General features: G+C 42.9%; 1 protein-coding gene across 1 annotated transcript in view; it reads right to left on the reverse strand.

Moving 5' to 3' along the window:
• Positions 1-27,840, reverse strand: part of SLC9A9 (solute carrier family 9 member A9) — a gene marked incomplete at its 3' end in the record, with an annotated part of 980,651 nt that overhangs the window by 838,278 nt on the left and 114,533 nt on the right. Inside the window, 3 exon segments of the mRNA XM_080654659.1 lie at positions 4,303-4,479; positions 4,483-4,505; positions 25,908-26,412. Of these exon segments, the coding sequence (XP_080510785.1) occupies positions 4,303-4,479; positions 4,483-4,505; positions 25,908-26,112 (405 nt within the window). The 5' untranslated portion in view covers positions 26,113-26,412.

Genomic DNA, 27,840 nt, shown 5'->3' on the forward strand with positions numbered 1-27,840 from the left:
TTACAGTCTAGTGAATAGTAAACAATAGGAAATGATCATTAATAAGTGAGAAAACACATATATAATTTCAGATGGTGCTAAATAAACAAAACAAGGAAAGGGGGAAAGGGACAGAGAGGAGGAATGAGAGAGAGAGAGAAAGAGAGAGAGAGAGAGAGAGAGAGAGAGAGAGAGAGAGAGAGAGAGAGAGAGAGAGAGAGAGATGATTCCATGTGAAAGAGTTGCAGGGGCAAGCCCTCTCTGAAGAGATGACATTTCACACAAAAAGCCAAGATTCTAGGGATAAAAACGATCCTGACATCTGAAAAGCAGGACCATTTTAGACAAACAGGACACTATGAGCAGAGGTCCTGGGCAGAATGCTTTGTGTGTGAAGGGGGAAATTGCAGTGCAGGGAAGGGGAGGGAGCATAATAGTGGCATTTCCCTCCTCACCATATTCACTTGAATAAACACAGAACTTAGAACAATGCTTCCCCACCTTGTCTGCCCATTAGAATCACCTGGTAATCTAAAAATTCCAAAGATTAGGTCCCAGGCCAAAGCAGTGAAATCACAAACTGCAGGGGGAAGCACAAGCATCAGGGATTTTAAAGCTTCAAGTGACTCCAAAGTGCAGACATGTTTGGGAATCAGTGACTCAAGTCAATTTAGCTCTTAAGTTCTTATTTTACTCACCTATGAAATGATGAAGTCCACCTTCATGAGGTTAGGCCTGTTTCTTGCTCTAAATCAGATGACCTCTATGTAACTCTGAGGGAATTTTCACACATCCTTATCCTCAAATCTTTTTTCCCCTCTCCCACCTCTGTCTTGTGATTCTCATATTCTCAGCCAGGTCTAAAACCTCCAGGTCTTGGCTGCTTCTCTCACACTGTGCCTATACCATATGAAGCAGGTTCTGTTGACCCACAGTGGCTGAAGTCTTCTCACCCAGACAACAATGCCCTACAGCCTCACCCTGCCCATCCTTCCCATCCTGCCCAGTGCACTTCTGAACTTGATTCCTACCACCTGTTCAAACTTTCAGAGCACTTCTCAAGGGCCACCTCCTGCAGGAAGCCTCCCTGACATGTTCAGGCATCTGTGACAACTAATCTGTAAAGTTTTATAGTCTTCATAGTCCCTATGATAAAATTTAGAACTAAATTATATACAGACATACACTAGTCTTATCTCTTCAACAGATGTTAAGTAAGTTAAAAAACACACATTTTATTAATCCCTGGCATTTTTAAGCATTCAAATATTACCTAGTAGCAGTGAGGGTGCATTAGTGTTGGAGGTGGTGTTAGAAGTGGCCACAGGAGTAGTATAGAGAGACAGTGGAGCAATATGAGGCCTCATGGGAGCCAGGCATTTTATATACATCATCTCAGTTAAATAGGAAAACAACCCTACAAAATAGTTCTAATCTCCCACTTTACACACACACACACACACACAAAAAAAAAAAAGTTGGAGATTACAAAATTCAAGGAATTTACTAAGAATATTTGGCAGAACTGTCTGGTCCTAATTTTTTTTTTCTCTATCACTCCATGTTACCTCCCTATAAGCCTGCCAATGAATACAGCCTTTTTTGAAATCTTTTTGCATCTGACATGGATTAATTGATTGACTGATATGAATAGTTGCATGCAGTGGAAACATCCCATAAGGAAGACCGACTATTGGTTTTTCATTTTCAAAGACTAACTAGCATCCCCAGACATTGGCACAGAAGCAATAAGTGTGCACTAAGATATACTCTGGCCATTTATAAACAAGATCTTTCTACTTAAAGTCGTCTGACATGGTAAACGTACCAGTGGGTGCCCCCTTCCCCAGCAGCAACAAGGGGAGGGTGTACCGTGGGTACAGAGTCATCCATTACCAACCTTGACTTCTTTGAGAAACAAATTCGAATTGTGACTCACTGAGTCACATGATTTAGAAGTTAGTATAGAAAATACTTGAACCATTCAAGATCAATTATAGTCTCAATTATGTGCAGAAGTCATACTCTATCCATTGAAAAACCAAGAGGGCCCCAGCAACTTCAACATTTTCTTCATCTCTTGCCTTAGTTTTTCAAAAGCAAACACTGGAGTTGCTGCTGATAAAGGAATCAATATGTCATTAACAGAAATAAAATTTCTGATCTGGTGTTTGTTGGCAATCCTGTTAGAGAACAAAATTGCTGTAGTAACAGAGATAATTGTCAGCATCTTTGGGGATCAACCTGAAGAAATAGTGCTGCAAAGTAAGAAATACAGATGAAAGTAAGCAAGAGAGCAGGGAGGAAGATAATTATTCCGTGGCACTAAACCAAAGGTAAAGCTGAAGAGTATGTTTTAATTAAAACCCTATGCTGCTAGATCTGCTCCTTTTTATTCCAGAAATACATTGTTTCATTGTCTTTTTGTTGCTTCAATTTGCTTTCCTAACAAAGGCTAATTTAGGCTAATATATTTTGTTTGACTTTCATGAGCCCTCATCAAGTGGTAGGAGGAAGTTAATCCAGAAATGTGTTAAGGAAAGATAATGTGGAAAAAACACACTAAAAATTATCCATCTTGAATGAGGAACCATGAGAGACCAAGTATCTCCCTTCTACCCCAAATCTCACAAAATGGGAAAAATGCATATATTAAAAGAAAACTAAATCCATGTATGATAAAATACACTTCCATAATATCAAGGAAGTTCTCATCTCAGACACAAAAGGACCTGGAATAAGTCACATGAGACTCTGGTTCTTACTAGGGACTTGTATTATTAAACACAAATTCACTTATTGCAAGGACTGATCCATAACACACAAGGCACCCCAAAAGGCAACTGCACCTGTTTTCTGACCCAAAGTCTTGAAAGCAGAAGGAAGTTTTCCTTCCAATGCCTGAGGCAGTTCACATATTTGCAATAATAGAACCATTTTTAAAAGATGAATCACTTCTCAATTTTGTTCTATCTAAGGCTCTGTAGCTAAACTAATGGAGTGAAGCTCCATTGAGACGACTCTCTTGTCGGTGTGTTCCAACCAGCCCAATGGCAGTCAGCCTAGATCGAGGTTTGCAAGTACAAATTTTTTCATTCTCCCATTTTTCTTTTGACTTAGAGAAATTTGAAATGAGTAGTCAGCTGGTAATATATGCACTAATGCTTAAAACACACATGGGAAAACTTGAGTAAAGCTTCATGAAAGGCAGCGTCAGCTGAGTTACATCTTTTTAGCTAATGTAGCTATGGTTTGCAAAAAATATATGAAAATTATATGAAAAATACAGACAACTGAGCTTACATTAAGAGTATATCAGTCCTGGCCAGTGTGGCTCAACTGGTTGGAGCTTCAACCTGTGCCCCAGAAGGTCTCGGGTTCGATTCTGGTCAGGGCACATACCTAGGTTGCGGGTTTGATCCCAGTCAGGGTGTGTGCAGGAGGCAACCGATAGATGTATCTCTCTCACATCAATGTTTCTCTCCCTCTGTCTCTCTGTATCTCCCTCCCTCCCTCCCTCTCTGGAATAAATTTAAAAATTTTTTAAAGTATATATCAAGATGTTAACCCCTTAGTCAATTAAATCACCTTCATAGTGTGGTGTTGAAAAGAGCATATATATGAGTGTGAATATATTACACTATAGGCCCAGTGCATGAAATTTGTGCACTAGGGGGGGGTGTCCCTCAACCTGGCCTGCCTCTTCTCACAGTCTGGGAGCCCTCAGGGGCAGGAGGCGACCCGGCAATCAGGGGAAGGCGACGCCCCCATAAACCTCTGCTGCTGCCACTGCCAGCAACATAAGCCTCGGCCAACCCTGGTTACCTGAGCCTCAGGCGTCCCTGGGCATCTGGGAAGCTGCCATCTGAGGCTCGCCTGTGCCTCAGGCTGGCCCTGGGTGGCTGGGCAACCACCATCTGAGGCTTGCGTGCACCTTGGGCGTCAGCTGGGCAGCTGCCATACAAGGCTTGCCTGCACCTTGGGCCGGCCCTGGGTGGCTGGGGGGCTGAGGGGACTGGGGGACTCCGGAAGCAGGCATGCGGAGCGGCAGGACCCACTTGGAGGTGGGCCTGGCCGTGCTGCGTGCCTGCCGCCCTGGCAGGGCTGAGAGGACTGGGCGCTGCCATCTTGTGGCTGTGGATGCCGCCATCTTTGAGGGCGTAGCAGTCAATTAGCATATTCCTTCCTTATTGGCTGTGGGCGCCGCCACTTTGTGAGGGTGTGGTGGTCAATTAGCATATTCCCTTTTTTTATATAGGATATGATGGATCATGTATGATAAAATTATTTATACTGGAAAACAAAATGAGATCAAATTCTTACCTTTTCAAATATGGCATTGCCTTGGTGAGGACTGATGTTGTGCTCACTTATTTCTCTCTTATATTTATATTCATAGACTTGGTCAATGATATTAATCAGCAGAGTTGATGGACTGAAGGTCAGTTTTCCACAATCATACACAGTTCCACTTTCAATATCAGTTGGTGCTGTGGCATATCATAAGATTAATCCCATAATAAGACCTACATAAAGAATAAATAATTGCACTTGAGAAACACGGTCTAAAATGTTCACTATTGTATGCTTTTAAATATGTGATTTGGAACCTGTAGAGTGTCAGGAGAAAGAATTGGGTTGTTGCCTCCTTTGGAAAATTGTTCACTCTTTCATAGACACCATTTCAATAGGTTGTATTGTTAAAATATTTGTGATGAACAGTACTGCTTGAATACCCAGCATATATCCCCCCCTTTTTTTTTCTTTCTAATGGACCCATGAATTTTGGAGAGAAGAACTACCCTCCTCTTTTATTCACCCAAGTGCTTCTAGAAAACCTCTGCTTTGTGAGACACTAAGTAATCAAATCAGTTAGGAGATAGAATTCCCTAGGTAAAGTTTCTGGTCCATGGATCAGCATATACTGAATATAAGTCAGTCTTGTCAGACTAAAAAGAAGCACTTATATGGTTGGGGGAGAGGTGTTCTTATTTTCTCCCTCAGGACATAACCAAGGCAATATATTTCCTCACTTTTTGCTGGCAGATATCTGTGACCTTGAAGGGATCCAGTCCAAGGACATAATAAATATACTGAAGAAAGTAGGACTGAGACAAAGAGAAAACCCAGGTCCTGGTTAACTTAACTGAGCCACAGGATCAACCTATCCTGGAACTACCCTAATTCTAGACTTCATGCTATGTGACATAGTATATTCTCTAATTTTTCAAACAATTGTGACTCAAGTTTCAGCTTACTTGTAGCCAAATGCATCCTACTAACATAACATTCCTTTTAGTGAAGAGCTGAACCCAAGTCACAGTCCTTGACTTCTGAGTGTATGAACTCCGTTAGGATGCTCATGGTAATCTGACCACTGTGAATGCTCTTTACATGACAGATTTATTAACAAGAGCAAAGAAACTTCAGAGGCCTACACATTCCTCAATTTAAAAATAAGATTGATATATGTGTTTTAACATAAATTTACTCTTAAGATAAAGCTCACTCTTTAAATCATGCAGTGTTGGATGTTTTACCACTCTCTTGTGAATCGAGTCATACAATAACTTTTCATTTATTTAATAAAACATTTGTGAGTACATATTTTGTGCCATATATTTACTGATTTAAAATAAAAACATAGTACCAGTCCTGCAGGAGCTCAAGTTTGTAAAATAATAACCATACATGAACACAGTTGTAATACAATGTGATGTGTGAAATGACAGCTGGTGAGCTCACTTTGTTATATGAGGATAGAGTGAAGACATTACAAAGCCTTCGAAATGATGCGAAGCTTTAGATGAATCTTAAATGGCCACATAAGAGTTGTCCAGATGAGCTGAATCAGGGAAGGAGCTGGGATCCAGGCTACACCTATAGGTGGTAGCACATGAGGAACAGCAGAGATAGCTGGAAATCCCCGTGATTTATGTTCTCCAATGTGCAGAACAGCTCCTGAGAAGGGGGCAGCCACAGGTTGGGTTTCCTGGCTGTCTTGCATCTGGTTGGGTTTTCAACAATGGAATGTAAGCAAAAGTAATACGTGCCACTTCTGGGTCACAACATTGAAGAAGTAGGGGAGTTTTCTCTCCTCTCTTTTCCCTATTATTACATGGATGGGAAGAAAACAAAGGCACCTGCACTTAGACACCAGGTGGGGGGAAACATCACCAATCAGAAGTACCTGCATTGGACTATTATGTGAATGAAAAGTTAATTTTCTGCTGCATAGTTACTGAAACGTTAGTGTTTCTGCCTTAACAGTCACTAGGATAACTTAACGAAAATAACATATAAATGCAGAGGAGAGAAAAATTAGAGAGAGAGAGAGAGAGAGAGAGAGAGAGAGAGAGAGAGAGAGAGAATACTCTCCACTGTAGACCACAGGTGGGGTCATGTCACAAGGAGGCCCCTCTACCATGTAAGAGTTCTCAGTTTTAACCCAATGGCAACACAGAACTATTGAAAGATTTTAGGTAGTAGAGTTAAACAATCAGATTTTCATATAAGAACTATCACTTGAGCAACAATGTGGAGAACTAATTAGAATGAGAGGTGAGAATGAAAACAGAGTCCTTTCACAAATATTTGTACTTCACTTGTTCTTCAGTATTTGGCCCACTCCTCCATAATATTGAGAAATATTATATCCTATCCTTCGTTAGCAAGAGAAGATAAGTGATAGATACACTGTGAAAGCTTGATCCACCTTGGAAGTGGGCAGCCTACATCAGAACCAGGCAGGAAGGATAAGGGAAGACACATCACCTATATTCCCTACAAGTGGTTTAGGGCCGTGCGTTAGAACACCACTTTACCACCACTTTTTGTCTATAAAGGATTCATTTTCTCAAAGTTATCTGGCAGGTACCATGAATGACACTATGACTCTGCTTTCCCCTTGAGCGGGATATAAAGGGCATTACATGACACCACTCGCATGGGGACTAAAAGGGAAGAATTGCATTAGTACCATTCCAAATCCCCACAGGATGAACCACTTATTTTTACAATATGCTTTAAATGCAATTACAAGAAATAAACATGAAGCGTTCATCTTTCCCCAAGCAGGGAAAAAAAAGTGTTTATCATAACAACGAGTGCCTCTTATCTGGGCATCTGTGGCTAAACTCATACAAGGCCTCAAAATCAGAGAGGCCCTGCCTGACCCTCTGCACCACTCTGGACCCAGCCTTCAAGAAGAGGTACTCTACAGTAAATGAAGTCAGCTGTTGCTGCCAGAGGTGACCTGAGGTAATGGCCTTGCAAATGAACCTGTCAGGTAAATCTCCCACGGTGAGCAGACAGGGAGGCTGAGCACTGAGGGAGCAGGGCACTCAGACAGGGAGGCTGAGCACTGAGGGAGCAGGGCACTCAGACAGGGAGGCTGAGCACTGAGGAAGAAGGGCACTCAGACAGGGAGGCTGAGCACTGAGGGAGCAGGGCACTCAGACAGGGAGACTGAGCACTGAGGAAGAAGGGCACTCAGACAGGGAGGCTGAGCACTGAGGGAGCAGGGCACTCAGACAGGGAGACTGAGCACTGAGGAAGAAGGGCACTCAGACAGGGAGGCTGAGCACTGAGGGAGCAGGGCACTCAGACAGGGAGACTGAGCACTGAGGGAGCAGGGCACTCAGACAGGGAGGCTGAGCACTGAGGGAGCAGGGCACTCAGACAGGGAGGCTGAGCACTGAGGGAGCAGGGCACTCACAGGAAGAAGGGGCTCCTCTGAACAGCCCAGTGGCTGGAGGATGCCCACTCAGTCCTGCCACAACTTTCTTTTTTTTTTTTTTAATTTAAATAAATCTTTATTCAGATTATTACAATTATTTCTCCTTTTTCCCCCCATAGCTCCCCTCCACCCATTTCCCACCCCACCTTCTGCCCTTACCTCCCCACCACTGTCCTCATCCATAGGTGTATGATTTTTGTCCATTCTCTTCATGAACCCCCCATACCCCTTTCCCCCTGAGAATTATCAGTCCACTCCCTTTCTATGCCCCTGATTCTATTATATTCACCAGTTTATTCTGTTCATCAGATTTTTTATTCACTTGATTTTTAGATTCACTTGTTGATAGATATGTATTTGTTGTTCATAATTTGTATCTTTACCTTTTTCTTCTTCTTCCTCTTCTTAAAGAGTACCTTTCAACATTTCATATAACACTGGTTTGGTGGTGATGAACTCCTTTAGCTTTTTCTTATCTGTGAAGCTCTTTATCTGACATTCAATTCTGAATGATAGCTTTGCTGGGTAGAGTAATCTTGGTTGTAGGTTCTTGCTATTCATCACTTTGAATATTTCTTGCCACTCCCATCTGACCTGCATAGTTTCTGTGGAGAAATCAGCTAACAGTTGTATGGGTGCTCTCTTGTAGGTAATTAACTGTTTTTCTCTTGCTGCTTTTAATATTCTCTCTTTGTCTTTTGCTCTTGGCATTTTAATTATGATGTGTCTTGGTGTGGTCCTCTTTGGATTCCTTTTGTTTGGGGTTCTGTGCGCTTCCTGGACTTGTAAGTCTATTTCTTTCACCAGGTGAGGGAAGTTTTCGGTCATTATTTCTTCAAATAGGTTTTCAGTATCTTGCTCTCTCTCTTCTTCTGGCACCCCCATAATTCTGATGTTGGTATGCTTGAAGTTGTCCCAGAGTCTTCTTTCATTATCTTCAACTTTTTGGATTTTTTTTTTTTGCTTTTTGCTTTTTTGGTTGAGTGTTTTTTGCTTCTTTGTATTTCAATTATTTGACTTGATTCTTGTGTTCCTCTATTCTGTTTCTGGGTCTCTGTATAATATTTTTTATTTCAGTCAGTGTATGTTTAATTTCTAGTTGGTCCTTTTTCATATCTTCGAGGGTCTCGTTATATTTATCGGCCTTTTCTAGGATATTCTTAAAAAGTCTTATAACCGTGGTTTTGAATTCTATATCCAGTCGTTTGTTTTCCTCCATTTCTTTCGTTTGTGATCTGATTCTTTGACCCCGCATTTTCACTGCTTCCCTGAGTTGGTAAGGTAGATTTGTGTGCTAGGTTTCCAATATGGCCCAGTGGGTCTGCCTCCCCAGTTAACCTGAGGTGGACACTCTTGGTGCACCCCTTTGTGGACTGTGTGTACAGCCTTGTTGTAATTAAGTCTTGATTGTTGTTGGTATCACTGGGAAGAATTGACCTCCAGGCCAGTTGGCTGTAAGGATCAGCTGTGTCTATGCTGGGAGAAGTTCAGTGCTGGAGACAGCCTTATAGGATTAGACTTGCAAAATTGCAATAGCCTCTGTGCTCAGCTTGGATGGGGTGGAGTCTCAGTCTTGGCTTCCTGTCAGCCTTGCCCTTGCGCGCATGTGCACTTTCAGTCCTCTGCCTTCCCCAGCTCGAGTCTCCGCCTGAGAGTCCAGACTCCCCCCACAAGAGCGTGGGTCCCCAGGGGCTCGCCTGGAACTGGGGTTCACTGCAGTCAGAACTGGGGCTCAGTGCCGTCAGGAGCCTCTGACTCCCTTTCACTAGGGAAAGCCTGTGGCAACCTCCGCAGCCTTTGTGCGCACTGGCACGCGCGCGCGTGCGCACTTTCAGTCCTCCGCCTTCCCCGGCTCCCGATTCTCCGCCCAAGAGTCCAGACTCCCCCCACAAGAGCGTGGGTCCCCAGGGGCTCGCCTGGAACTGGGGTTCACTGCAGTCAGAACTGGGGCTCAGTGCAGTCAGAATCCTCTGACTCCCTTCCACTAGGGAAAGCCTGTGGCAACTTCCGCAGCCTTTGTGCGCACTGGCCCGCGTGCGCCTTCAGACTTCTGCCTTTCCCAGCTCGAGTCTCCACCCGAGAGTTCAGACTCCCCCCGTAAGAGCGTGGGTCCCCAGGGGCTCGCCCGGAACTGGGGTTCAGTGCAGTCAGAACTGGGGTTCAGTGCGGTCAGAGGCTTCCTTCCCCCTTCCGCCAGAGAAAGTCAGCCAGGCTCTCAGCCGCCCTTCCTCTCTGCGCGCACAAAGCCCCTTTGCCGTACCTCCAATTCTCTGTGAGCTTTTCTCTTTCCTTCTAGTTGTAGAATTTTCACTCAGCCAGCTTTCCTGTGGTTCTGGATGGTGTCCGTTCTGTCTTTTAGTTGTAGTTTTGAAATTGTTGTGCGAGGCAGCAGTTTAGGTGTTTACCTATGCCGCCATCTTGGTTTCTCCCCCCTGCCACAACTTTCTTAGAAATTCTCTGCAACTTAAAGCTTCTCCCCCTGCTTCCTTTCTTCCCCTCTTCCCACTGAGGATGGGTCTGCAGGAAGGTCTGACAGCTGTCCCAGAATCCACATACTCTCTCCCCATTTACCTTCAAAGGACTTTCCCCCAATAAGTCTTTTGAACAAATAATATCTTCCCAGAGTCTGCTTCTCAGAGGACCCAAGTTATCACAGTGGAGAAAACACTCTGGCCTGCCTCTCCCTGATCCTGAGGGTTGAGAGGCATCATCTTGGCAGAGTATGAGGGCAGCAGGGAAACTGCTGCCTCACATGTGCCCCTGTGTGTCCCTGCTTCAGCAGCAGTAACCCCCAAATTCCTGGTGTCATAGGCCATACACCTACCCACAGAGCTTCACAATTCTCTTGACAGCCACCAGTCCACTCAGCGCTTTAGCTTCTGCTGACAGGAATATGAAGGGTTGGGTGATCCATTCCAGCACAGTGTATGAGGGTAAGTGAAATAGAGTAGCATTGGTAGTAGGAAGAAAATGCAAAGAAACAGTTGTTTTCATACTCACACAAAGCTTCAGGATAAAGAAAAAGTTCCAACCACTTAATGGAGAGGGAAAGAAGAAACTGGTTTCCACTGCCTATGGACACACACCCAGTTTCATTGGGAAGTCATGAATCAGGGCTCTACCTCCTCAGGAAAAAGAAGAAAGCCTGTCCTGGCAAAGCAATGCCACCCAGCATACGCATGCACAGTCCTGGTCCCAGGCTACATCCTCAGGAGCATGACCCTTCACTGAGCTCTTTCCCTGGCCAGCTGGTGGTGTCACCTTCTCCAGGCAGAAACTCTAGTCCAGGTGCATCCCTTATCCCACCAGTCTAGCCATCTGGGCAGCTGGGGTGGCAGTAGTGAACTCCAACCTGTCCCCAACAGCATACAGGCCCAGGATGAGGCTTAGACAATAGACCTCACCCCTAAAGCACTCCCATCCAACAAACTCCATCTCAAGTCCTATCTGTGGGGGCCTGTGCACTGTACAGCCTGTGTCTGAGCCCCCTCATCACTGAGTTCTTACAGCACTCACAGTTTAAACCACACCCCTTATGGCCCAATTTTATAAAGACTTATTGTTTAGCATTGCTTTGCAGACCTTGGCTCTGTCTTCCCTATGAGACAATGAGACTGCTTAGAGTAGAGACTGTGATATTCTTCATCTCTTTCCTCTAGAAAAGCTAAACGCTTTAGGCAGCATTATAACCCAACTTCCTCCAAGTCCACAAACTCCCTTGAAGTCCAGAAGAAGAGGATTCCCCAAATGTATGTAGTTAGTGACCAACATTTAAAAATGTCACATGGAAGGAACATCACATCCAATGCTCTGATGCTCCTGTCCTCACAGAGCTTGCTAACAGATGCCTGACAGGCCGTGATATGGTGGCATTTCTGAGACAAGACAGGGGAAAACGCCTCACCAACACTGTAAATGAGAAGCATTGAGAAATATGAGCCTTGGCCCTCTGGACTGGCTCTCACTTCATCGCCACATTGAAAATATGAGAAAATGCCACTCCACCCTACTTACACTTTCACACCACATATTAGTACACACAAGGCATTGGTCTAGGACTGTAGGAGTTATAAAGAGGAATAAAATATGACCTTTATCCTAACATAAAATGTTCTAATGCTGCCAGCCCTTTCCTCTTGCCCAGTGCTGTGATCCTGACTTCCAGTAAGGATCAGGTTGAACACCTGTCTCTAAGTCTCTTCCCCCAGTGAGCCTGCAGCGCACAGCCACATCCCCTAGAACTGACCATCATTCTAAGTGACACCAAAGTGTTTCCTAAAGGGGTTGTTATGAGAATAACACAGATGGGGATTTACTTAAATAAGTAATTATTATAGTTACACACAATGAAACAGATTTCAGAACCATTACTAGAACACAAAGTGTTAAAATCTCTGGCTATGTTCAAAACTAGTGTCCCACACACTGGCACTGCCATGGTGTGCTCTGGTGCACTCCCTCAGATGCCCTTCCTGTAGCTCCCCCAGAGGCACACAGCCCAACTGTACATGCATATCTAATCAAACTCTTCATAGGTGTGGATTAAAATGCCACATGATGTTGGAGAGAATTCAGGAGGCTGTGGCAAATGGAGTTAATACATAAAGACTGTGGAAGAACTGTGTCTTGCAGTTCTTTCCCTCTGTGCATTCAGGGGCTACAAGCATAAGCTAGATAAATGAGGCATTCTTCCTTACTGAAACAAGAAGATAAACCCTCAAACTGTATAATATATTCCAACTTCCTAAGTGTATCAGACACCATGCCTTGCCAAACCAGCATCCATCCCCCTTTTCCCCAACAAAGGCCAGATCTGTCCATCCCTCCCCACATGCTTATGATAAGCTGGACCTCATTTCCAGATAAAGGGTGTTCTTATTCCCTGTGTGGATAATTGATTCTACAAGAGCATGTGACCTGATCCCAGTCAATAAAAGTCAAGGAAAGCTGAATAGGAAGCTTAGAAAGTTTGGACATCCTAAGGGAGAAAGATGAGAGATGATGCTCTTCTTCCTCAGAATAACTCAGATTTGTGGCCAGCCTAATGCTGAAGTCAGCATGAGAAAAGCAGAGCAGAGAACAGGAAGAACCTGGGTGTGTGATGACAAGAGCAGGCTGTGGAATCTGCCAACCCTGAAGACTGCTCTTCTCTGGACTATTGGTTATGGGAGATAATAAATGTCCTTATTGCTTAAGTCTTTTCCAGTCAGGATTTCTGTTACTATCAGCTGAATGCATCCTAACAGATAGAAACAAGTCTCCACCCACCAAAGTATCAGAAAAGGCTTCACAGCCCTAGCCGGTTTGGCTCAGTGGATAGAGCATTGGCCTACGAATTGAAGGGTCCAGGGTTCGATTCCGGGTCAAGGGCACATGCCAGGGTTGCTGGCTTGGTCCCCAGTAGGGGGCGTGCAGGAGGCAGCAGTCAATGATTCTCTCATCACTGATGTTTCTCTCTCTCTCCCTCTCCCTTCCTTTCTGAAATCAATAACAATATATTTTTTTTAAAAAAAAGAAAGAAAATGCTTCACAGAAGAGGTTATTAAGGATGTGTAGGAGTTCACCAGGTGAGAACAGGGCATGGAATTTCTAGGGGAAGTATTCGAAACTTAATGAGCATAGTGCTAATGAGGCACATCAAGCAGTTTGGTATGGTTGACTCAGCAGCTGAGATCCAGGGCCCCAACACAGCTGAAGAACAGAAACAGTCCAAGAAGGAGAAAGTGTTGGCAAGAACATCTTGTGGAAAAAGTGAGTGAACTCTTTGCTGGCCAGCAGATTTGCTCTGTTTTGGAGCAGAGGAAACTGCATTTGCAGACAATTATCTGAAGGAAACAGGAGAATTGCAATACAGTGAGAACATGGGGAGGAAATTAACATTAGAAATGATTTCTAGAGAGAAACCAAGATGGCGGCATAGGTAAACACCTAAACTGCTGCCTCGCACAACAATTTCAAAACTACAACTAAAAGACAGAACGGACACCATCCAGAACCACAGGAAAGCTGGCTGAGTGAAAATTCTACAACTAGAAGGAAAGAGAAAAGCTCACAGAGAATTGAAGGTACGGCAAAGGGTCTTTGTGCGCGCAGAGAGGAAGGGTGGCTGAGAGCCTGGCTGACTTTCTCTGGTGGAAGGGGGAAGGAAGCCCCCGACCGCATTGAACCCCAGTTCTGACTGCACTGAACCCCAGTTCCGGGCGAGCCCCTGGGGACCCATGCTCTTACGGGGGGAGTCTGGACTCTCGGGCGGAGACTCGGGAGCCGGGGAAGGCAAAGGACTGAAAGCGCGCACGCGCCAGTGCGCACAAAGGCTGCAGAGGTTGCCACAGGCTTTCCCTAGTGGAAGGGAGTCGGAGGTTCCTGACTGCAATGGGACCCAGTTCTGACTGCACTGAACCCCGGTTCCAGGCGAGCCCCTGGGGACCCAAGCTCTTGTGGGGGGAGTCTGGACTCTTGGGCGGAGAATCGGGAGCCGGGGAAGGCGGAGGACTGAAAGCGCGCGCGTGCCAGTGCGCACAAAGGCTGCGGAGGTTGCCACAGGCTTTCCCTAGTGGAAGGGAGTCGGAGGTTCCTGACTGCACTGGGCCCCAGTTCTGACTGCACTGAACCCCGGTTCCAGGCGAGCCCCTGGGGACCCACGCTCTTGTGGGGGGAGTCTGGACTCTCGGGCGGAGACACAGGAGCCAGGGAAGGCGGAGGTCTGAAGGCGCGCACGTGCACGCAAGTGTAAGGCTGACGGGAAGCCAAGACTGAGACTCCACCCCATCCAAGCTGAGCACAGAGGCTATTGCAATTTGGCAAGTCTAATCCTATAAGGCTGTGTCCAGCACCGAACTTCTCCCAGCATAGACACAGCTGATCCTTACAGCCAACTGGCCTGGAGGTCAATTCTTCCCAGTGATACCAACAACAATCAAGACTTAATTACAACAAGGCTGTACACACAGTCCACAAAGGGGTGCACCAAGAGTGTCCACCTCAGGTTAACTGGGGAGGCAGACCCACTGGGCCATATTGGAAACCTAGCACACAAATCTACCTTACCAACTCAGGGAAGCAGTGAAAATGCGGGGTCAAAGAATCAGATCACAAACGAAAGAAATGGAGGAAAACAAACGACTGGATATAGAATTCAAAACCACAATTATAAGGCTTTTTAAGAATATCCTAGAAAAGGCTGATAAATATAACGAGACCCTCGAAGATATGAAAAAGGACCAACTAGAAATTAAACATACACTGACTGAAATAAAAAATATTATACAGAGACCCAAAAACAGACAAGAGGAACACAAAAATCAAGTCAAAGAATTGAAATACAAAGAAGCAAAAAACACTCAACCGAAAAAGCAAAAAGCAAAAAAAAAAAAATCCAAAAAGTTGAAGATAATGAAAGAAGACTCTGGGACAACTTCAAGCGTACCAACATCAGAATTATGGGGGTGCCAGAAGAAGAGAGAGAGCAAGATACTGAAAACCTATTTGAAGAAATAATGACCGAAAACTTGCCCCACCTGGTGAAAGAAATAGACTTACAAGTCCAGGAAGCGCACAGAACCCCAAACAAAAGGAATCCAAAGAGGACCACACCAAGACACATCATAATTAAAATGCCAAGAGCAAAAGACAAAGAGAGAATATTAAAAGCAGCAAGAGAAAAACAGTTAATTACCTACAAGGGAGCACCCATACGACTGTCAGCTGACTTCTCAACAGAAACTATGCAGGCCAGACAGGAGTGGCAAGAAATTTTCAATGTGATGAATAGCAAGAACCTACAACCAAGATTACTCTACCCAGCAAAGCTATCATTCAGAATTGAAGGGCAGATAAAGAGCTTCACAGATAAGAAAAAGCTGAAGGAGTTCATCACCACCAAACCAGTATTATATGAAATGCTGAAAGGTATTCTTAAAGAAGAGGAAGAAGAAAAAGGTAAAGAGAAAAATTATGAACAACAAATACATATCTATCAACAAGTGAATCTAAAAATCAAGTGAATTAAAAACCGGAGGAACAGAATAATCTGGTGAATATAATAGAATCAGGGGCATAGAAAGGGAGTGGACTGATAATTCTCAGGGGGAAAGGGGTATGGGGGGGTTCATGAAGTGACTGGACAAAAATCATACACCTATGGATGAGGACAGTGGGGGGGAGGTAAGGGCAGAAGGTGGGGTGGGAAATGGGTGGAGGGGAGCTATGGGGGGAAAAAGGAGAAATAATTGTAATAATCTGAATAAAGATTTATTTAAAAAATAAAATAAAATAAATACCAAAAAAAAAGAAATCATTTCTATTTATGCGAAGAAGAATTCAGCAAAGAAACTGAGTAGAGGAGCTTCGAGATGATAGGAATAAAACAGATCCCAAGGAAGGGTGCTCTTTCCCAGGACTAGGACTTTTTAGAGTGGGAGACTGTTTAAGGCAGTGATGTTATTTCAGTCATTCAGATTTTAAAAATAAACTAGGGATTCAAATGTGGGATGAAGAAAGAAAGGGTGGGAAAATATTCTAAGAAAGCAGATTCAGTGCACAGCATTAAACTCTTTAAGACAGTACCACAAATATTAAACATTAAGGGGCATCTCCACAATTTTTAACTTTTCTACTTGGTACTTACCCACCTCCCCATCTTATCCAAGCCTTTGATGTAGTGAGATAATATAGATATAAATTTCAAATGCTAAGTGCATTTCCTAACGTTTTTCCTTCTAATACCATCTGGTTATTCAGTCTTTTGTTCTTTCTCTGCCCTCCCACCAACCTTCTAAATTCAAAGGACTAGAGGAAAGTGTGGGTATTTCTATAAAAGGACACAATTTATTGCTTTGTGCTGGCTTACTGTCAGCTTGTTTTGGTAAAGAAAAGAGTCCCATAAGGGTTTCAGAGCAGATCTGGAGCACCTGCCAGCAAGAGTATCCCATGGTATTTCCAGGTAGAAAGTGGTCCGTGAGGCTGTTCCAGTGGGGGTATCTTCTTCACAGTTTTTGTCTTCTCATAGGACAGACACATGTGGTAAATGACAGAAAGTCCCAACATCAGATCTTCCACCATGGTGGGGTGTCCAATATTTGCCCCCATCCTTACTGCAGGGCAACACATACATGCACACATGCATGCACACAAACATGTACAGACACAACATACACAAATACACATTTCACAAGACTCTGGGATTCCTAGCAAGCATTATGGACAACTTCTTTAGAAATGATCTCAGCCACCAAGTTGTACATAATCTAATACTCTTCCTTGCAACTCTCTTAAGAAGTTTACAGAAGAAATATATAGAGCTTTCTAACTAGATACATACTGACTAAAACAAAATTATTTCCTGCTTTATAATGTTTACACAAAACTGTCTGTTTTTCTCAAATTACAGTTGGAAACATTACAAAGTATTATAAATAGTGAAAGAGGGAGGGACTTTCCAACAAATAGAGATTGTCTCCCAAACCCCTCTTCATCACAGGAGGGTACAGGATGAAAAAGAGAAAAGATAGGGGAAACAGAGGAGACAAATCTAGGCACTGTATGTTCAATTTCATTTCTCTGGTGAAGTAGTTCTCAGACTATAATGCATCAGAACCCAGTAGAAGGTGGTTAAATGCAGGTTTCTGGCCCCCAATAGAGTTTCTGAGCCAGCAGGTCTGGGCTGGGGCCTACATGTTTGCATTTCTCACAAGTTCTCAGGTGACCCTGATGCAGCTGGTCCAGGGGCTACACTGTGAGAAGCACTGTCCTATAAGACAAGACTTTCTACCAATATGCGCACATGCCAGCGTGGAATGTGTCCAAGTCCATGTTATTTCAAGTTTATGTTCACCGGTTCTTATAAAGCTTAGAGAGCCAGAGGTGTAATTAGTGATTCTACCTTCATTCTCTTCCCAAAACTCAATTCCATTAAACTGACATACTATGAAAGCCATGGTCCACATGAAGAAGACACTTTCCCTTCTCAGCTGTTATTAGTACCTTCCACACCCATTCTGACAATCTCATGATGGAAACCCAGAATGGCTGTAGACTTGCCACACTGCTGCCCTTGACACTGGGCAGGTGTCTCCAGGTCAGCCTTGTCACTCTCGAGACCTGGGACATCTTGATCCAGACACGGCATGGGTGTGCTCCCACTGTCTTTCCCACACCTGGCTTTCTGCTTTGGACAGCATAACATCTCTGTAGTTTTAAGGAAAAAGAAAAACATAGCTACCCACCTCCTCTCCCCAGCCTTTCCCTACTCCGGACTTCCTGAGAGTTAGCTTTCACAAGCGGACCTTGATGAGAGGACAACTGTGGCCAAAATTTGAGAGCACTAGCTTTCAAAAATGGTGTTCTTGCCAATTCTTCTGTACAGCCTTGGCCAAGCCATAAATGTCCTGAGTTTCCATGTCCTCATGTGCAAACTAAAGGTCATCGTGTACACTTTGCATGGAAGTAGTGAGGATTAGCAATAACGTACACAGTTATTAGCTATCTCAATCTCTCTCTTCTAGAAACTTCTCAAGGCACCAGCACCTGGCAGAGAGAACATGGGTTTTATGGTCCTGGGCTTGAAGCTCAGCCTTATTGGTTACCAGCAAGTTACTTTTTGTCTCTGAGTGTCAGCTTCCTCATTTGTAATATGAAAATGATAATACCTCCCTCCGAAGCAAACACGCATACATATACACAGCCAGGTTTGTGATACCTGGTGGCTGCATAGAGCCAAACCGCCAAAGTCTGAGTCCTACTGATGGGGAAAATGAGACATTTTGGGAGGCTAGCAATCTGAATCTGTCTCAGTAACCTAATGCGCATTCTTGTTAGCCTACAGTCTAGTCACTGCCCCTTCTTTAATTATCTGGTCTTGCAAGACTTGTTTACCTAAGTACTACTCCCATTTTAGAGAGGTCATAAACCATGAACAATACACAACTCCCAGAAAGAGTGCTGGCACCAAGCCAGGCCTTTAGGTGTGGTCTCAAGGCCCCCATCCCAACACATGGGGTTTTTTGCAAAGCCTGTGAAAGGTCCAGAAGTCCCATCCCATATTTTGGGGACAAAGAAATCAAAGGGCATAAAGGGAAAGCTTCCTCTATATTGGCTTGCTCAGAATTTGGAGAGAAACAGTCTCCTCTGAGTCACTGTACTGGTACATGTGAAACACCTGAAAATAAATGGGTTTTTCCTGTGTCTCCAAGTACTCCTGTGTGTTCTTCAGTCACCTGGTAAATTCTGTAACACCACCGGGGGAATTTAAAAGTTTTGTGACCTTAGGCAAGTTACTTAATGTTTTGGTGCCTCAATTTCCCCACATGAAATGGTTGCTGTGAGTATTAAGTAAGTTAACACATGTAAAGTACTTATTATAGTATAGATCCCATCTCTATGCTATGTTAGCTATTATTATTATTGTATTTTTATATAACAGACTAGAGGCCCGGTGCACGAAATTCGTGCAGTTGGGGGGGGGGTGTCCCTCAGCCCAACCTGCAACCTCTCCAATGTGGGACCCCTCGGGGGGTGCCCGACTGCCTGTTTAGGGATTGGGCCTAAACAGGCAGTCGGACATCCCTTTCACAATCCGGGACTGCTGGCTCCCAACTGCTCACCTGCCTGCCTTCCTGATTGCCCCTAACTGCTTCTGCCTGTCAGCCTGATCACCCCCTAACCACTCCCCTGCTAGCCTGATAGATGCCTAACTGCTCCCCTGCTGGCCTGATTGTCCCTAACTGCCCTCCCCTGACAACCCAGTCACCCCCAAATGCCCTCCCCTGCATACTCCCTCTTTATTAGATAAGGTTTTTTCTTTAACATATTGGACAACCCTAACTGGTTTGGCTCAGTGGATGGAGCATCAGCCTGCAGATTCCGGTCAAGGCATGTACCTTGGTTGGGGGCACATACCCAGTGGGGAGTGTGCAGGAGGCAGCTGATTGATGTTTCTCTCTCATAGATGTTTCTAGCTCTCTATCCCTTCCCCTTCCTCTCTGTAAAAAATCAATAAAATATATATTTTTTTTTTAAAAAAAAGAAACATTTAAGATTCCTCCATATCTGCCTGGCTGGTGTGACTCAGTGGTTGACACCCCAGGCTGCTGCCGCTGGCAGGGGATCGCGCCCTGGGGGTGCGCGCCCCTCCCAGGCTGAAACCCCAGGCTGCCGCTGCTGGGAGGGGATTGTGCTGTGGGGAGTGAATTTGTTTTTGTTTTTTATAAAGGGTCTGGAGGGCCTCTGGGCAGCATTCTGCCAGGCCACTTACTCTCTCAGTTCTCAGCAGCAACCCTCCCTGAGACTGGGGGACTCGGGCTGGGCTGAGAGGACTGGGGGCCATCATCTTATGGCTATGGGTGCCTCCATTTTGTCACGGAGTGATGGTTAATTTGCATATTACTCTTTTATTAGATAGGATGTTTAGAAAACTTTAGTTCTTCATGTCCTCACTTCACTAACCATATAATTTGAGTTAAATTTAGATTGCATATTATTGCTATAAATAGTTTGAATCATGAGTTCATTGTCTTGAGGAGCAGAGTCATCTGCTCTTAGAACTGAGTGCAGACCCTCTGAGGCCTCATAGTCCTGTGCTCCCAGGGCTTCCTCTGTAGCTCCTTGGGGACACAGAAGCCCAGCAAAAGAGATGAGGCTATTTCCTTAAAATTAACTTTTAAAAACCTACAGAGGACAGTGCCAGTGATTTCCCACTTTTTAACCTTTCTTTGGTTAACACTTCACAGCAGGCAAGCCTTGCCCTGACCTCGGAAGTTCCTTAAAATCAGTCTTCTTATTCTGAAAAGAGAGCAAGCTGGGGTCATAACCCTAATCTCCTTTTCTGCAGAGCCCTTCAAATAAAACCAGAGTCACCCTGATGTTTGTGCAAGAGGCATCCACAAGCCTTGACCTGAGGCTGCCCTTGCTGCTCTGTTGGTGTGACCTGCTCTCTTCACCTTTCTGAGAAAAACTCAGCAACATTTACCAAACAGTCATCCCATAATCAGAACCAGAAGCACTCAGAGTGGAGAAGTAACACTAGCTAGAAGCCTGTCTGAGAGAAAGGGCCGAGTGTCCTAAGCCCATGGGTTCTGGGAGGAAATTGGTTTGGGTAGGGATGGCTGAGAGATGCCTGGGCTGGAGTCATTCTTGGTCTGAATTCTGAAAGACTTTTGCAGCTGAAAGGGAGCTTAGTGATCTCTATTTCCTTTCTTCCTCATTTTACAGATGAGAAAAGTAAGGCCAGAGGTTAAGTCACTTAAACAAAGTAATGCATCTAACTCAGAAAAAAAATTATTGGGATTTAAAAACTCAAATGCCCAAGAGAGGATCCAATGCTTTCTCCATAAAGCCTGCCACATTTGAACCAGTAAAACCTTGGGAAGAGCCTTCCAGGCTGGGAAGGTGGGGAGTGTTGTGAGCCTATCCCTTGGGCCGGGCAGGCCTGGAGACAGGGTCAGACTAGGGCAGGACACATGGATCAGCAGGGTTGAGCCACACTTTGTCCAACAACCCAATTTTATCCTGAGCATCCTCTTAGCAGTGCTAAGATGAAATGGATGCCTTATGATTTTTTAAAAGAAAGGTGGCTTTAAAAACTTTGCTGATTCACTATGTAACTATATTTTCTTTAAATTTTGAAAAACATGCTGCCGAGGGAACTAAATTGGCCCTATTATACTGCTAAGTATACTCTTAAGAATCAGATATAATTTAACAATTTAGTATGACTTAGTTTAATGGATTAAAAATTTAAACTTTGTGGCTTAAAATTTCACTTCTGCCCACTAAATAATCAACAAAATGTCCACATGAATTCAGAGGCTGTGCCATATATTGTAAGGTGGAATTCTAGGAGGTTTAAATTGTCTGTCCCTAAGCTCAGACCCCAGCCCTTGAGCACAGGGCATTATGAGTGTCCTATGAAGTATGGAGGCCCCCAGTGATGTGTAATGGAGCTCTCAATGCTATCAAGACACCAGGAGCATTGTTCTTTATGAACAGGATCTGGGGACACAGACCTAAGTGAGCAGCGCTAAGTGCACCAGCTGCTGTCAATCAATACTTTGACCATTAATAACCATTTAGGCTTTTAGTCCAATTTAGATTAGTATCTTCACAGTGTATATTTTAAACTAGTTATGGACTCTCATCCTTCCATTTTGAAATAATGAGAGCCACAGTATATCATGAGACACAATTACCCATTACTATTCCTGGTGAGGTAAAAATATTGTTAGAATATTGCCACTAATTTTTAAAAGCATCCTGTGGCCCTTAATACCAAGAGAAAAGCTATTTTTCATATAGTGGATTATTTTGATTTGGAGTAGCAGCTCTATCTCCAAAGAACAAATTCAAATCAAATAATACTTGCAAGGGTGGGCAAAACTAGGTTTACTGTGCCATTGTGACATTCTTTTGAGTTAATAAAGCTATTTGTAATAATTATAATCTGCATGTCTCTTTCCATATGAAGAACTGTATACCTACTTTTGCCCACCCCTGTATTTTAAGGTTAACAACTTGGAAATTGTTTATAACAATAAGTAAAAGAGCAGTGAAATGTTATGTTTGATCGCTTTTTCTTTCATTTTACTTTAACTGCTCATTTCCTAAGGCCCTGTTCCCTAGAATGTTTTCATTGGATTCTCTGGTATACTGACAAAATGTATCAATATCTATTATGTCTTCTAAAGACTATTTGAAACATATCAACTGAATACCATCAGAAAGGCAGATGGCACAATTGTCTGAGATATTACAGAAAATTCATTGTTTCAGAAAAATAGCTATGTTTCTCGATACAAAGATAATGACTCATTATACAAAAAGTTGAGAGCAAGAGCAGTATTCAGTCCATAGAGGACTGTTAGCCAACTTCATTGATAAGCATTAGGTACCTCCCAAAAAGTTTTAGAAGATGTTTCATTACAAGTATATACATTTATAGGGTGGAGATGACTGAGGTACACTTAACTCTCAAATGTTCATCTCCTTTAAATTTTTTTTTAGTTTAAATTTTAACTGTAGTTTATTTGTTTTTTCTTCCCCATTGATTATCATCGTGATCTTAGCAGGACTCCAGCAAAAACCATGAGTTCCATCCTTGAAGATAGGGAGGTTTATACGGCCTTATTCTGCAACTTCCCCATTTGGACTCCCTAGAAAGTGGAATTTATATGACTAATCCTTAAGCATAAACAGTATGAGGATGCAACTGGGGCTCACAGACACCTCTTCTCTCCAGGACAATCATTTAGAGAATTGACTCATTTTAAAATGCCTTTGGCATCTCTTGGGAGACAGAGGTTGAATCCCAGCTCAGTGGCTAATTAAATGACCTCTACCTCTATAAGTCTTTGTTTTCTCTCCTGTGAAATGAGGATGTTGGGCCTGTGCTCTCTAAGGCCTTTTTCCACCCGTGAATTTCAAATTCACTTACAGCTACTAAGCAATTTATTTACCTGGCCTCTCCTCTCCCCTTATCATTTAAAGTGTTTATTAGAAAGTCCCATCTTGTTCCTCTGTTGTTTCAGACTATTTGGTTATATCACTGACAGAAAGTCCCTAATAAGCACTGAGATTTAAACTTTAGATCATTCCCTAAAGAAAAACTATGAGAAGTCACTAATGACATCCTTGTGGACTATTTCAGAGACTATCAGTGAGCGTTCTTTTAAGACGAACATGAACCTTATTACATACAAAGATGAGTAAAAGCACATTGACCATGACATGAGTGGCTATTAAGTTTGGGGGGAGTATTTCACTTCTTTGAGATTCAGTTTCTTCCTCTGTATGAGAGAGCTGGAGAAGATAACCTCTAAGATACTCTTAAATTCCAACAACTTTAATTTTATGTCAACAAAAACATTAAACAACACTAAAAAAAAAGTCTTTTAATTGATTATAGCTCAGGATAACTCAAGGATAACAAAATTCTAGTAGTGGAATACTAATGTCTTCACAATTTTATAATCCTTTTACAATGCACTGTTTCAGAAATCGCTTTCAATAATTTTTGCATAAAATAAACTGTGAAATGATAGAAATCAGACAGCTCAACTTAATCTCACTCTCATTTAACTTTAAGCCTAAACTGCCTTAACAATACCAATCTAGAGAAATGCTATTTCAACTATCGTGCAATGTGCTAATATGTTATCCCTTCAATCACTACTTAAAAGTATAGGATCTCTTACCCTTTGAGACAGTATGGAGGGATCTGGAGAGTATTATGCTAAGTAAAATAAGCCAGTCAGAGAAAAGCAAGTACCATATGATCTCACTCACATGTGGAATCTAATGAACAAAATAACCTGATGAACAAAATAGATCCAGAGACATAGAACAGACGGTTGAATCTCAGAGGGAAGGCAGGAGTGAGTGGGTGGGTGGGGAGAGATCAAATGAAGAACTTGTATGCATATATGCATAACCCATGGACACAGACAAATAGGTTGGTGAAGGCCTGGGGCAGGGGTTGGGGTGGGCTAGAAGGAGTCAATGGAGAAAAAAAGGGACATATGTAATAGCTTCAACAATGAAGATTTTTAAAGTATTTCATAGAGTTTTTGAGGATTAAAGGTAGTCTGAAAAATTTCAGGTACAAAATAAAAGTTACATTTATTTGTTGTGAGTACAAAGTATATTTTAATTTTAATGTCACCAAATTTAATTAAAAGTTTTATACAACAGTATCTCTATCATAGATAAGCTGAAATTGGTAAATGAGTCACAGTTCAATCAAATTCAGGGCTGTGAAGAAATCTTTCCCTCTAATAAAGACTTCTAATTTTAAAATCTGTAGTTTTGCTAAACCATATGTAGCCCTTTAATTTAATGCCTAGAATTACATTGTTTATGGCTCTTCAAATTACATCTCATATCCTCATTGATTATTTATTAGCTAACTCAAGAGAAAGATCCTGGCCCACTGATGATGGAGAAGGGCAAGTGTCTGGAGCTTTGGCTTGACATCTGACAATATCACTTCTTTTCTGTTTGACTATTTCTCTTCAACCAGATTGTGGTTTTCCCCCCTCAAGTGAGAGTTTTGTTGTTGATTTAAGACTCTCAATATAAAGAAATTTAACTCTGTGCTCTGAAAGGCTTAGCTTGTCAGTCTCCTGAAAGGAATTACACTGCTCAGCCTGAACTTTTCTGCCTCCTGCTCCAATGTCTCACAGTGGGATCCAGTTATGGCGAGGCAATCCTGACTAAGCATCGTTATTATGGGGACTTCGTTGGGTTAGCATATAAAATGTGGTTTGATCCCATCCCTGAACCTCAGTGACATTAAAGGCTTCAGGACTCCCAAAATAATGGAAGCAAAGTATAGTAAAAGCATATTCTTTGCTATGAATTATAACAATGTCACACCTGTCTCCACTGTGCTCAAAGTTCTTATCCATTATCAGGCTGAGATAACAGTGGTAAGATCCGTTTTTAAACCACTGGTGGCTTGGATTTTACTTTAAAAGATAAAAGTACAGTCTGGATAATCTTTGTCACATTTTATTCTGAAAGGAATGACATTGTAAATTACACAGAAAAAGCAACACTTTGAGAGTTTTAGATGTTAAACAAGTGCATTTCCACACTCTGGAAAAAACGATACATAGGAAATAATACTAATAATGACAATAATTACAACTTAGAAAGTCTGAAATGAGGCTAACAAATAAAAAGTACTGCATTAAGAAACTCATATATCAGAAGATAAAACATTACTCATATAATTAAAATGGATTTTGATACAATTAGTGCATAAGGGGGTGGAGAGCATTTCTGCAAGTTTTCTTCTTGAAAACTTGTTGACGTAGGGGATTTACTTCAGACATTTTTGTGATAATAGTTCTAGAACTTTGTAATGTCCCCAGGTACCCACATCGGGCAGACATCCTCCCCAGGTCTATCTTTACAAAGAGCTCCAGGTCTGACTCCACATATGACAATGGCCCCACATCTTTCCACAGACTTTCCAGGTGCCTCCTGAGAACAGGACTCTGACTTTTATGGGGTGACAAGGCAACCGTCTGCAGCTAACTGTAGAGATGAGCATTCCTTATGCTGCAGCACCTTCCACCAAGCTACTTACTTCTTGGTGGGGGCATTTCCTCCAGCTTTGGCACTGAGCCACCTGAGCAGGAATCTCCAGTTTCCCAAGCAACAGGCTTCCCATCAGCCCTGCAGGGGTTGCACTCACCATACACCATCGCTCCTCCGGTCTCATGCAGGAAGCGAAAACGATGATTTTTAAATAACCAGATGGTCAAAATGGTCAGGATGAGCAGACAATTGAAGATGAGCAGCTCCACAGCTCCATGGTGTTGGAATTGGTCCTCATCCTTCCCTGCCAAGAGTGCTGCCTCTGTGCTGCCTCTCCATCCCGTTTGTGTAGGGATCCTCATAAAACCTGGCAAGGGCTGTTTTATCGGATTTCCCGCAAGTTAGCCGGCTGCCAGAGGATTTCAGAGTAAACACTCATTAAGTTGCCATTTGGTGAGCATTCTGCTGGCTTGGCATTCACATGGCTTCTAGTTACAACTTCCTGTTTCTGCCTTAAAGCAGCCCGTCGCTTTTCAAACTCCGCGGTTTCATCCTGACTCTCAGTCTTAAAATAACACACTCCACAAAATTATCTTCCACCTGGGACAAACCTTTGATCTTATTGGTTCAAACAAGAGTCCTTTAGCTGTATATCTGGTGAACTGTAGATAAAGAATAAAACAGATCACCATATATCAGCAACATTTTCTAAGTTCAAAAAGCCAGTCCTTGAATTAGGACCTCAACTCACATGGGAAACTTTTCCTCCCCAACCAAACCCCACCAGTGTGATGGGATTGATATCTCTAGTTTGAACTAAAATTATTTCACAGGGATTTTTGTTTTTAAATTGAGAAGCAAGAAACAATTTAGTATCTGACTCTCTCTGACTTTTTACAACAAGAGCAATATTTAAACTCTGAATCAGTTCTTCTTTTAACAATAATAAATGAAAGCAAAAGACAAAAAGAATTGTCTCCATTTCCATAGCTGTGCCGTTTGGATGTGTTGTCAAGAAAGAAAAGAAGCTAAAGGCTCACCTTTAAAGGAAGAAACCACACCTCTGCCCTCAGCAATGTCACATACTTCATACTGGGATTTCTCTCTGTAGAGATTCTGGCCCAAACATTCAGGAGCCACAGAAATTTGCCTCCGAGGACAGACACCTCTATCCTATAGCAGACAATGTAGTTCACTGAGGAATAGTCTCCCACCTGCATTGAAAGCCCCAGAATCACAGGGCTCAAGCTCAACAGTAATGATTCTTCAGGTTTGGCAGGCTGTTGTTGTTTTTTTAACTCATTTTATGCTTTCTGAAAAGTTCAAGACAGTACTCCATGGCTCTGCCGCTTTCTCAGTGAATGCTACAATGTGTTTGCCATCTTGGTCCTATAATGAAATTAGATACATCCCAGGGTACATGAGGGTTTTCATCATGTCATGAAATTATCATAACTCAGGAGTATTAATCATCAAATATCTCCATACTTGACATAATTAATTCAATTTATACAGTATAAGTGATTCATTGGGTAGGATGAGTCCAAATACTCCTCAAAAGGTCTTGTCACTAAAAGCTAGAGGTCAAACATGTAATATATTGGGAGCTAACTAGCTCCTGATAGCAGCTTCACCCACTGAGAAAGGTTGATCCACTCATTTAAAACTGCTGCTTCTGCTGGTTTGCCTTCTGTGACTTTAGAAGCTGACTTCCTCTCTGGGATGAACTCAACAGCGGGTATTTGTGTGTGCTGCAGATGTTCTTTAACACTCTGCCCTCTTTGGCAGGCTTATCTGTGATGACTAATATTAAAATTGTTCTGAAATCTGTCAGCTAATGTTTGCAAGCACTTTGTGAAACTTTCACTAGTAGGTTCTATCTTCATCATTTTGCAACCTCACAAGTCCAGACTTGAGTTGTTAGATTTAGGAGATAACTCAAACTTCAAACCTGGGAATGTTCTGTCTTTGGGCTGGGGGGGGGGGGAGGGGAGGGACTGGGGGAATCATTATTTATTTATTTTTATTCCTTTTCATAATTGTGAGTACTCCATCTGGGTAGAATAAACTTTCTTTGTTGTCTTATCCAA

The sequence above is a fragment of the Plecotus auritus genome (genome assembly GCF_963455305.1).
Source record: "Plecotus auritus genome assembly, chromosome: 2".
Lineage (NCBI taxonomy): Eukaryota > Metazoa > Chordata > Mammalia > Chiroptera > Vespertilionidae > Plecotus > Plecotus auritus.